The sequence below is a fragment of the Neolamprologus brichardi genome, chromosome 7 (genome assembly GCF_056152115.1).
Source record: "Neolamprologus brichardi isolate AB-2024 chromosome 7, ASM5615211v1, whole genome shotgun sequence".
NCBI classification, from domain to species: domain Eukaryota; kingdom Metazoa; phylum Chordata; class Actinopteri; order Cichliformes; family Cichlidae; genus Neolamprologus; species Neolamprologus brichardi.
The window spans coordinates 63,719,726-63,732,254 of NC_142110.1; the positions used below are offsets into that span (position 1 = coordinate 63,719,726).

Below are 12,529 nucleotides of genomic sequence, written 5' to 3' on the forward strand. Positions count from 1 at the left end.
GTGTGCCTTTGAGTCGTACATGAATATAATGAAATGTGGTGTAAAACAAAAACCTTTATGTGCATGAAAAAGTCAAGCGCTTGCATGGATGTACTAGATTCACACGCACACCACCTTTACCATTGTTAAGATGCAGGTGTAGCAGTGTTATGTAACAGGGTAGTGAGGATACGGGATGAATGAGTGGCCAAACACAAGGAAGAAAGGGACAGTGGGAGCATTACTGCAGTGTGAGGTGCTTTGACCAATCACGTGAGACCTTAATCCCCTGAACACTACCAGTAAAGTATGGATTCTGTCACTGGATAGTTTGTTACTTTATAGGATAACGTATTGAGCACATTTAGTCTTTTTATTATATGTTAAAGCCTTTTTTACTCTGTGTAGTCACAATCTTACAACATGAAACAACAAAAATCCCAGAAAAGATAAACTGATGACAGTACATTCACTAAACTTCACATAAGATCTAGTGTGAAGTGTACTTGTGGTTAGCTTTTTATGTTTAGTGCCGGTTGTTCTCGGTGCTTATGAAATACTGTTTGACTGAGTCTTATATGAAAGCTCCTTCTGTTAGTAAGAATATTAAAGTTTATACTAAATGAATATGTCCACACTATAAAGACAATGCACAGCCATAGCAGATACACTAATGTAAGCAGTGAAAGTCTGCTAAAGCTTTTCAGCTAAGCTGCGGTTTTACTTTTAATTTTACCTATGTGCTACTTTGTCATCTAGCTTACTACTAAAAAAAACTGCCAGTGAAGCAAGTAGTAACCATCATCACTCACTAGTTTGGTTTTGTGTTTTTGTTTTTAATAATAAAGAAAGAAATTCACACCAAACAAGACCTGAATTTGATAAAAATTTAAAGTTTTATAATAAAAACCACTATTACAGTATAATATCAGCATCTGTCCTTTTTGTGTCTATTACCTTCTCCTTTCCTCGTAGCAAATTTTTGTATTTTCATTTGTATATAATTATCTCTCTCACTGCCTCTGGCAGTTTAAAAATATTACAAGACTGTAGTATTTAGTACACGCTGTTCCTAAACCCAGTTATGTAATGCGACAGCCAAAAGCAATGTGCCTCTAAAAAGTTTCAAGTCTGGTCTCAACTTGCCTGTCGCTCCTGTGACAAGTCGCTAATCCTCTCATGCTCAGCTGTTGTTAAACATGACAGGTTCAATTGATCATGACAGCCTATACTGTGTCATCATTACTGCTGTTTTCTGTGTTTTTATTTATTTATTCATTCATTCAGTTTTCAGCTAAGTGCTGTTCCGTTGATACAGTACACCACTCTGGTCTTAATCATTCATGACATCATTCCAGATTTCCCAGCGATGCCCGGCTGTCGTTTGTGTGTTTAAACTGGCCTCAACTACTGCAGAGATATGAGCTTATGCACCTGGCTGTACACGTGTGAATTTTAAGGTCACACATGCATATAAACATAGCAAAAACAAAGAAAAAAAACAGCAGGAGTTGCACTGATATCCCACGCAGTGATTATGGCTTGATCACACATACCTTATATAACACCCACTCTACTTGGCATGTCATCCCTGAAGCCTGGGAGGCTTTAATGACAAAGTAAAAGGTGATTTTTGGCTGTTTTGGAACTGACGAATGTTGGCGTACTGTTACTTCTGCTATTACTACTTCTATTTATCATATCATTAGAGTCGATTTTCCATGTTGACAGTATTTTAAGGGCTAACCTTTGCACTGTCAGGGGTCAGCCTCAAGGCAGCAGGACAGCATACTGTAAATAAATGGCACCACTGGCCCACACCTTGCTATATATCTAGAAAAGCAAACAAAAGCTAACAGGTACAAATGTAAAAGTGAGTGAACCATGAATGGACTACACCTCGCTGTTTTTGTAAGGGTTGAATGAAAAGGATACCCCCTCCCACCCACAAATGGAAGTAATAAATTGGATTGAGCATAAATTTCTCCGTTAGGTACACACTCGTCGTCTGGTTTAACAAAGAAAAATGTCATTTTGTTACTGAAAAATGGAAAAGACAGCGATGTTGAGATTTCAACCAGAAATATGTCTGCAAGCATAATGAAAGGCTTTGGTTTGAATGATAGTTGCAGCAATGAATGGAACAGGTTAAAGTCGCTGACTGTCACACTAAGACCTTTGTGATTGCCAGTAAAAGAAAACAGAGCCTGGATAAAAGAGCTGCGCAATCTGTAATTCCTCTGGTACACAGCCAACGGGGGTATTTTGTGCAAAGATATTAATTCAAGATTTTAGAAGGCTTTATGTCTGAGACTCATTCTGATTGAATCACCAGATTCAAGAACCAGTTGACCCAGCAAAGACCTTCATTTATCTGATCATTTCCCGGGAAAAGAACAATGGGCAGCGCGATATAATCAGCAGGCATATATATCTGTTTTGTGTTTAAAGATATTTGTGGTGCACAGTTTGAAGCTGGAATAATGAGCATGTGTAACTGCAGTAATATTCCTGAAAATTCCTCCCACTATGCATAGAATTAGTCCCAGCATAAGAATTAAAGGATATCTGGATTAGTTTATCACTTGATGATATTTCTCAATACCTTTTTTCCAATTTCATTTTATTGTATTTATTTATTTTAAAGTGAAATAAAACTAATATTTAAAAAAAAATAGTGTTTGGGGAAAATGAGGTGGTCTGTGCTTACTCTGATCGGCATCTTACTTGTCTTAAATAAACTGTCATGCTCGAGTTCTTTAGCTTCCCAGAGCTTCCTATTACCCGTAGCCTAGATTGTATCTGATGTCTGCTGTCTTGAGTATAAACACCTGCTGAGGACAGGATGAGGGAGCTGTAAAGGTTGACGTATGACTGAGGTCTTTGTTTCTGCTTGTCAAATGCAGAACTTGCCACTGACGTGTTAAAATGGAGTATTGTACGTTGGTTAATAAAGAAGAGAGGCCACACAGGAAATCTCTGACAAAGCATCACAAAGATACAGCCATAGTGAGTTTTCTCGACACTTGAGTATTGTCAAGTAAGAGTCAGATATTCTGTTTGTAAACCCCCCAGTACAACTGGTCGACTCTTCTTTATCCTCTCACTTGCATTTATCACAGGTGTGTGATTTCAGTCCCGTCCTTGCACTATTTTTTTTTTCCTTCAGATGGTGAAGATGTGAGGAATTTCTCTTTATAAATGTTTTTAAACCACCAGCTTCCTCTGTGCTGTGCGATAATGTTGTCATGCTAACATGCCTCTTCAAACCAAGAATACTTACTCGTTAAACATCAGAATTTTGCAGTTGACATTTAGTGAGTGTAGATGCACAGCAAGGCTCGCAAAATTTCAAAATCTCTAGCAGCCCTTCGGGCAGGCATTCTTCAGTTTTTGGTAGCCCAAAATAAATTTAAGTAGCCCGAATAAAAAAGAAAGCTATTTTTTTATGTTTTGTTTCCTTTACAATATTATACATTAAAGTATAATATTGTAACGGAAACAAAAGTTAATCAAAAAAATTGTTAAAATACAAATCACAACAACTGTATAAAAATTACAACCATCAACTCAAATACTTGGTTCAAATTGAACAGAAATTTCTATGAACTTGTAAGAACTGTGCAGAACATGAATCAGTCTGTGTCAGATCCTGAATCTGAAATTTCCACTGAAGTCACGGGTAAGAAGTAAGTGGAACCAAGATCTAGGCCATTTGCTTTTTGAAGTTTGCAAAGACTGATAAATTTTGTCAGTGGTAGTTCACTCTTTGCAACATAGCACGCTGTTCTAAACAGATTTTTCAGGACTTCTTGTTGTGCTTGGTTTATTTTTAGTATGTTTTTTTTTTTTTTGCAATTGCTGTTTTTTTCTGGGAAAGATACTGCAGACTGGGCAATAAAGCATTTCTCATGGGTTCTGATGGGGTCTTTCTTAAAATTACTGGTCCCAGTAACAAAGGCGCCTGTCGACTCAGAAATCAAATGAAACTCACAACACACCTGGCAGAACATTATGTTATTTAGCTTGTCATATTCCAGCCACAGAAATTCTTTTGTCCATGAAACCAAAAAAGCTGCGCTTTCTTTTTGCCTCATAGTCTGATTCTCATAACTTTTCCGTTTTGCGGTGAGCTTGTCTTTGGCTATCCCTTCTTCACCCTGACCTGTCTTATTTAGCTGAGCAGAACTAATCGTCACTCACCAATCAGTGCTGCTGTTCTCTACACACCGTTCGCGCGATCGCAAAATGAAAGTGAAAGCAAAAAGCAAGCGCAAATTCAAACGCGATTTCAATATGTCACACATTGACAGCGGCTCATCGATGCCAATGACATAATTACTCAGCTACATTGGCGAAAGAATGCAAAAGCATAGACATATATTTTCCTTCTTACAATAGCCTGACGGGCAGGGCTGAGTTAGATTTTGGTAGCCCAACTGGAAAAATCGCTAGCCCCGGGACGTCGGGCTAGCGATTTTGCGAGCCCTGCACAGAGCATGTGCGCCACCTGTAAGAAAATAAAATAACAATTTGTAGACCTGTTTAAATGTTTTTGCTCTTGCTAGTCAGTGCCAAAACAACTTTATTCTACTAATATAGAACAGCAGTTTCCTGTCAGTTCAGATATGTTATAATGCCACCTGTTAGATTTTTTCTATGTAATAGGAAGTTTTTTGGTTTTTGGTTTTTTTTGGGGGGGGGGGGTTTAAGAAGGTGAAAATTAAGATAAATGGCATCTGTGCAAAACCAACACGGTTCTGCAACACTTCAATGTAGAAAATGAGCTGTTGTATGTGAACTGTGTCAGTGTAAAGAGGCATATAATCATTTGATGGATGAAATGCGTAACCACATTCTTCACAGGCTTCTGAAGGCTGCTGTTCTCGCACTCCTGCTGTTAGCCACAGTCAACAAACTAGTACGATGTTGCGTGTGTGCAGGTTAAATTGGCTGTAGCTCAGGTGGTCGATCCCTGGCTTCCCCAGTCTGCATGCCAAATATCCTTGGGCAAGATACTAACCCCAAATTGCTCTCCGATGCATCCATCGGAGTATGAATGTGTGTGTGAATGTTACTTAGAAAGCACTTAGAAAAATGTGCTTGTGCGAATGGGTGTGAATGGGTTAATGTACAAGTTGTGTACATTGTGAGTGCTCAGAAAGAGTAGAAAAGCGCTATATAAGAACCAGTCCATTTACCATTTACCATTTAAAGAAAAATAGCAATATTAACTCAACTTAAATTTAATGTGCTTGTACCTGGGGACCCGTAAGTGCAACAGTGCCCATTTCCACAGTGGTTCTCCAAGTGTATCACTGGTGTCAGGTGTCACAGACGCATCATGTACTAAGAAGTCAGTTAAAGCAGGAAGCACAGAGTACCTGAGCCCAGCTTGTGGGTCTTGCTGAGTCACAGTAAAGGAAATGGTTTTACTGGTGCAGCACTGTACCACTGTCTCTCGCCCTCTCTCTCTCTCTCCTGTTTCCTTTATGTCTCCTTACAGTTTAATTGAATTTAAATTATGCATGGTGTGTCTGCTAGAGGAGAGTGAGAATAGTAACAGAGTAAGAATGACTTTTCCTTTCATGCCTGTATGTGCCGTCTATATCTGTGTTTGTATACATTACTGTATATTCATCAGTAATGTTTATTTTGTAACTTTACCTGATTACTTCTGTGCACACAGCCTCTAGAATCTCAAAGCAACCTGAGCTCAGTTTGGCTGACTTACCCAGCTCATCATTCCCCATTACTGCGCCACACACAATAGGCTTTACATGATTTATTGTATGAGTGTCTGTGTGAGACGGAGCTTCACACAAGTATGTCACAACCATCTTAGTGTATTTTTAAAAAAAAAAAAAAATCCATCTCTCTGTAGTGTGGTCCCAACCTGATACCCACACTAAATGTTCTAGTAGTGCCATGAAGCTCCTCGTGAGTGCAAACAGCATTAACGCTGCAGTTTTTGTTTGACGCGACGGTGAAATATGTTAAAATATGTCAGTGACAAACAGTCTGATAGTTACAGACTGTAACATGTCAAAAGAGCTCATTGTGCTCACCTTTTGTTAGATATGTTTGGATAAATGTATTGCATATAGAGCTGATGCTTTCACTTCTCGTTCCCTTAACAGAACAAATCAATGTGTCCCTTGTGTATTGATTTAGGGGTCAGAACAATACAGCTCAAATGAAAACCCTGTGACGGGCCCCTATAAATGTGCACAAATGATTGCCCACAAATCTCAGTGAGCTAAAGCAGCGTTGTACCAAAATTTCTCCACAACGATGCGAGAGACTGATAAGAGCATCAAGAAAATGCTAACTTTTTTGTGCTAAAAGTGGTTCTATGGGCTACTGAGTCATGTGGTATACTTATGTTTGTTTCACACATTGCTCTTACATTTTAGCTTATTTTTTGTTAAACCCTGTATAACACATTGTGTTGTAATGTGTTGTTGTTCATCCAACATTGTTTTAACTATTTTAAGACTTTTTGAAGGTTTGATCATTTTTATATCAAACATTATAACCAAGCGAGGGCGTACTTTCTTTTTACTGTGGCCGTGCATTTAGGCAAGAAAACGTTCTCCTTATATTCTCTATGCACCTTGTGAATTGAACCATGCGTGCAACAATGTCAGATTACAGGCAGTTTTATGCTTTTTGTTGTTGGGTTTTTTGTTTTGGTTTTTTTTTTTTGGGGGGGGGGGGGGGGGGGTGTGTTTGTTCGTTATTATTTGGTTGTGGTGTTTTTTACATTTATGTGGTCGGGGGGGGGGGGGGTGTAACTTGAGTGTGGTCAATGTAATGGCAGGAACGAGCAAACTTATAAGTGTGACCGTGGCTCGAAGCGTATCTGTAACTGGAAGGTTGCCGGTTCGATCCCCGGGCTCTCTGTCCTGGTCGTTGTGTCCTTGGGCAAGACACTTCACCTACCGCCTACTGGTGTTGGCCACAGGGGCCGATGGCGCGATATGGCAGCCTCGCTTCTGTCAGTCTGCCCCAGGGCAGCTGTGGCTACAACTGTAGCTGCCTCCACCAGTGTGTGAATGTGAGAGTGAATGAATAGTGGAATTGTAAAGCGCTTTGAGGTTCTTGAAAAGCGCTATATAAATCCAATCCATTATTATTATTATTATTATTATTATTATTATTATTATTATTATTATTATTATTATTATTATTATTATTATTAACTGAATGGTGACTCAATGTGGGTTGTTGCATGGAGAAAGGGTTTTCACAAGTTTAGGTTTCCACCTTGAATGAAGGGAGCACACCTATATGCGCAGGCATGTATACTGTCCAGCTGCACACTCCACAAAAACATCATTAGCCATGCAAGTCCAGATCCAGCAATTGTTCAACAGTGTTTTTCTTGTTTAATAGCACTTGTGCGTGTGCATTATTCTCCAAATGGTCATTTCTTGTTTTTGTTTGAGCCATATGTTTTTATTTCTTGTGCCATTCAGCTGTCTCTGGAGGGGGAGGGGGGGTGTATCTGTTAATCCTGGAGGCACCCTAGTTTCCTTATAGGCTTTCTTTGCCTATATAAAGTAATTATTTGAGTTCATTTAAAGGCTGAGCACTGAATACTGTGGGGCCCACCTTGCTGGTTGCTCCATGGGGTTGTGCTGCTTAGTGAAACATTTAAATGTTATAAAGACCACCTTGGCCATATGCTTGTATCGTATGGGACCAGGTCAAGGAGCACCATTACCATAGTGTCAATTCTTCCACTGAATTACCTCCACTGGCTTGTATAGTAAGACGGCCAGACTGAGGGCTGGTCACAGTGAATGGCTGTTTTGCATCAGGTTGGGTCTGTCTCCAACCACATGCAGCTAAAGCCACCATAGCTAACCTGCTCAGTCTAATCACTTCTCACACACTGACAGAAACACACAATCAAGCCAAACAGCACTGAGTCAATCAAACGCAGAGTTGAGGAAAGGCATATTCCCACAGACAAACTTGCATATCTCTTCCAGCCACAAGTCCTCCTTCACATCATCACAGCACAGTCAGACATTTTAATCCAAGAAACTCAATTGCTGTTTATTTCATGTGGAGTTGATGCAGGCTGGGTTATTATTGGCTGGCAAAGGAGAGTGAAACGGCCTCGACGGTAAAGACGGGGTCTCACTGTGCAGTGAAGCATAGCTAGAATTTTAGATAATACTTTGTGTCACAGGCGATGCATCTTTTTTAATTTTGTTCAAAGGCTGTGTATCTATGACGTGTTTTTGTGTCAAATATTTAAAGTCCTTAGAAACAGAAACAATGAAAAATAAAGAAAGGACAGATGGCATCTGAAATATTCAGAGCGCTGCTCTGTTTGGATCCAAACACGCTTTGTATGCATAACCTCTTTCAGGATGTTTGTACAATATTTGATTCCACGTTGCTGGTTTTCGCCTGACGGATTCTCTTAGATAAGCTGCTGGGTGGGGACAAAATAGTTTGTGGTTTATTTGGACCCAAGAACGTTTTCTACGTCTGTTGGCTTTGGCGGATGAGCTAAATGTCAGTTGAGCTCCTGAGAGTGATCTCTGGTGCAATTTAAGAGGAGCTGTGGTATGGATGGGATGGCTTCATTTCAAATAAATGCCAGAAACCATAATTAATAACCGAATAAACCCACAGAATTGGTTCTGATATCCAGGCAATAAAATGAAATTGTTTTGCTTATATTAGTTCACTAAACGAACCAAACTAAATATGTGAAGTCGATCAGGTTAAACTGCTGCGTGTGGGTGTAGCAGTCAGATCCCAGAACATAATTATAACTCACCAGTGTTGTTTGTGTCTGCTGTTATGTCACTTATTTGTCTGGAAGCTTAGGTATTAAAAAACTGTTCCCATGAGATGAAACCTGTCCTACAATAAATGTTCAAGATGGAAAATTGAAAATCATGTTATTGGATTCTGCTTAGATGATAAAGCTTAAGATCTCCTGCAGTGTGTAGGTTTTGTAGACACGCATGTGATGAAGCAACATGTTGGCATTCTGCCAAAACAAGCTTATGAAGTGTCCCGGTTGTGTGTTTGTATTCTCATGATGCTAACTAATGCTAAAGCTAAAGAACCAACCCGAGTTATGATATAAGAATAATGTAACAAAGCAAACATTTCTTCTTGTATATTAAAAAGTAGATATCCCGTTTTCATTGTCATTATTGGTTGCTCACCTCTGGAAAAGGCTGTGTCACATCTTTATTATGTTCTCTTTGAACATTTAGCACAGGATTGATTGGACACATTAGATGATTATCGCGTAAACGTTATCTTATTCTAGGATTTTATGATGCCAGTGTCTGGCTGATCCCTACTATTTATGGCAGAGTGACAAATTCACTATCTTTACACACTGAACGTACTTGACATTTAAATGTGTACGATAATGAGAAATGTTAGTAGAGAGATGTGTGGCTCAAACTGCAGCACTTCTGTATCACAGTGCCATCAAGCCCTTGGAGCAGTTTTGTTTTGTTTTTCTTTTTGTTTAGATAACTTGCTAGGATTTGTAATTTAATGTAATCTCCACTTTTTGTTTATTTTCCCCTAAAGTTGAATATTTCTTCATTTATTTCGGTCTTTCAGGGAGTTGTCATCCAGACAGCAGAACAGCTTCCCGTTCAGGAAGGCCAAAGAGTCGAAGCTGATCTGACACTGAAGGAAGAAGAAAAGATGTGATGGAAGAAGGGAGGAATACAATGCTTAAACCTTACTATGTAATTTGGTTTGGGATCTGGAATAGTTGGTAAAGGATGTGTGATTAAGTTGCACCTCAAACACACCCAGATCATCTGAGGTCAATCTGATTTTATAGTTTGTGCTGAGCTGTATAGCCAAGTGTGAAACCTGCTAACTGTTTTATGTAGTTTGATTGTGTAACTGAAATTTTATTGTGTACTTATTTTCTGTCTACTGGTGCAATGTATTTCTTCAAGTTGAATCATAAATGCTTAACACTGACATTTTATTCCCTTTAGCAGCTGACACTAATAAATTATGATATTGTTTTTGAAAGTGACACGTTATTTATTTAGGAGCATGCCCAAACTGCACTCTGCGTTGGTTGTGCCAGTTTTCCATCAGACTATCAAAACCACCGTCTTACTATGTAATTATTCTGAACCAGTATTGGAATCAGTCACACCCAGAAAGTGTCACCAGTGCTCAGTCTTTGATGTTTGTGTTCACTGCATTTAAATTGAGTGGAAAAAGCTTTGGAAATTGGGTCAGTTTGACTGGTTATTGGTGCAGTTGTGCTCCGGGATAAAAGCGGTGGCTTCTGGTTAAAATGCTGAAAATGACCACGTTCTACAGACGAGGACTGTCTTGTAAACATAAACTGTCATTCCTCCCTCAGACTCAAAAACAGCAGGAACAGAAAGAGCAGACTGTTTTTGTAGCACTGCAATAAATATCAATAAGTTCAGGGTGTTCAGTGTGTGCCTTCGATACCGGAGACTGTGGTTTACGTTTAATATGATATGACAAGGTCAATATAAGCATCATTTAATCAGACTTTAAAGTACAGAACTGTGGAAAACAAAACACAAGAACTTGGTTTGGATTTCAATGATTGTGGCTCCCTCGTGATGTAAATTTTAACCAGGAAGCTTGTGCGTAAGTCTGACTCGTCCTCGTTAGTATGTAACTCTCTGCATTCCAGCCACTGAAGACGGCAGTCAAAGCTGAGCACTGGAAATATTTTGAAGTTTATGGTTTAACATCATTAATGGTTTACGTAGCCTTCTAGTAGAAGAACATTTGACTGACATGGAATGACTGAAATAGATTTTTGGGGATGACCCTCAGTTAGCAGCTGGTTGTACTAAAGCTAAGCTGGCAGCTTCTGGCTGCATTGTTAGGTAGCATGATCTTAACATTGAAACTTGGCAACATTTCAGGCCAGTATGTGTATATAATCTGATCTCTCACCTCCCACAGTTCAAAGTAGAATAATGCAAGTTTATGTGAGTTACAAAAGCAGAAGGGAGTCAACTTGTTAAATGTCACAGATGTGTTTGGAATAATTGATATTTTTGAAAATGTCTTAAAAAAGGGTTTCCTAATAAGGAACTTTTCACAATTTCATGTCTATTTCAGAGCATGCAACTGTTTTAATTTAAGATACTGTCGTTAACTCACATTTGAAGTAATTAAATGATGTGACTGGTTCTGTAAGCTAACATGACTGCAAAGATTAAAATTTTAAACGGATCTACTATGTTTAATTTTGAATTCTGCCTTTTTATTCAAATTCAAATTTTATTTGTCACACACACAACCATACACAGTACGACATGTGGTGAAATGCTTATTGCTGTGCAATGCCCGACCATTAAATGACAGTAAGATTTAGATTTACAGATTACTACAAAATTTACAGATTTTAACTTGAAAATTTACAGGAAAATTATGAAAATTATGAAAGGGGGGAAAAAAGAAATTATAAGAAGTGTGCAAATAAACAGTGCGTGCGGTGATGCGATGTGTGAGAGAGTCCAGTCCTACACCTGGTTCAGGGCGAGAATAGCCTGGGGGAAGAAGCTCCGCCTCATTCTCTCTGTTTTGGCCTTAAGGGAGCGGAAGCGCTTCCCAGACCTCAACAGTGAGAAGAGTCCATCATAATCTCGTCTGTCCTGCTTGGTGCTGTTCCCAAACCAGGTGCAGATGTTTCCCGTCAGGATGCTCTCGATGGTGCAGGAGTAGAAGTTCTTATTCTCTCTAGTCTGACTTGTTTCTTTCTGCTTGGAAAAATTCAATGTCCCTTTTCCAGTTTATCCACTCTCCCTCTTCTGCACATGTCCAAACCATTTCTCCAGCTGTCACTCTCATATACTTATTTGTAATCCCAGCCACACGCAACAAGAATCTAAACACCTCCAACTTAACAACCTTCCCCACCTCTGCTCCTTGTATACTCATCATTCCATCGGTCTCCCTCTCAGTCACACTAATGTATTTTGTATTGCTTCTACTGACTTTCATTCCTCTAGTCTCCAGTGCATACCTCCACCCCTCCTTCCAGTCTCTCTTCCACCTGCCTGTTACTCTTACTACAGATTAGTACCATCTGCAAACATCATGGTCCATGGAGATTCCTGCCTGACCTCATTTGTCAGCCTGTCCATCATCACTGCAAACAAGAATGGGCTCACAGCTGATCCCTGATGTACTCCCACCTCATCCCATCTGTCACTCCTGCCACATGCTTCACCACTGTCACGTTACGTGTCCTGCACCACTCTCACATACTGTACTTCTCTGCCACTCAGGACTCCTCATGCAGTACTATAGCTCCTCTCTTGGCACATAAATGTGCAACTTCTTCTGATCATCTGTATATTTCTCCACCAACACTCTCAAGGCAAGCATCTGTAATGCATCTGTGTCAAACATATGAAACCACAATCAGCAGCTGATTTGCTCAGCTGACTGGAACGATTGTAACAAAGCTTAATTTACACATAATACAATAATAATAATTAATTTTAGGTTTTACAGCACTTTATATACCAGATAAACA

General features: G+C 39.3%; 1 protein-coding gene across 1 annotated transcript in view; it reads left to right on the plus strand.

Moving 5' to 3' along the window:
* The window catches only part of si:ch211-266k8.4 (uncharacterized), a 65,595-nt gene extending 54,607 nt beyond the window's left edge, over positions 1–10,988 (plus strand). The window contains exon 15 of the mRNA XM_087844095.1: positions 9,592–10,988. Within this exon, the coding sequence (XP_087700221.1) occupies positions 9,592–9,658 (67 nt within the window). The 3' untranslated portion in view covers positions 9,659–10,988. The remainder of the gene's footprint in view (positions 1–9,591) is intronic.
* Positions 10,989–12,529: the final 1,541 nt, after the last annotated feature.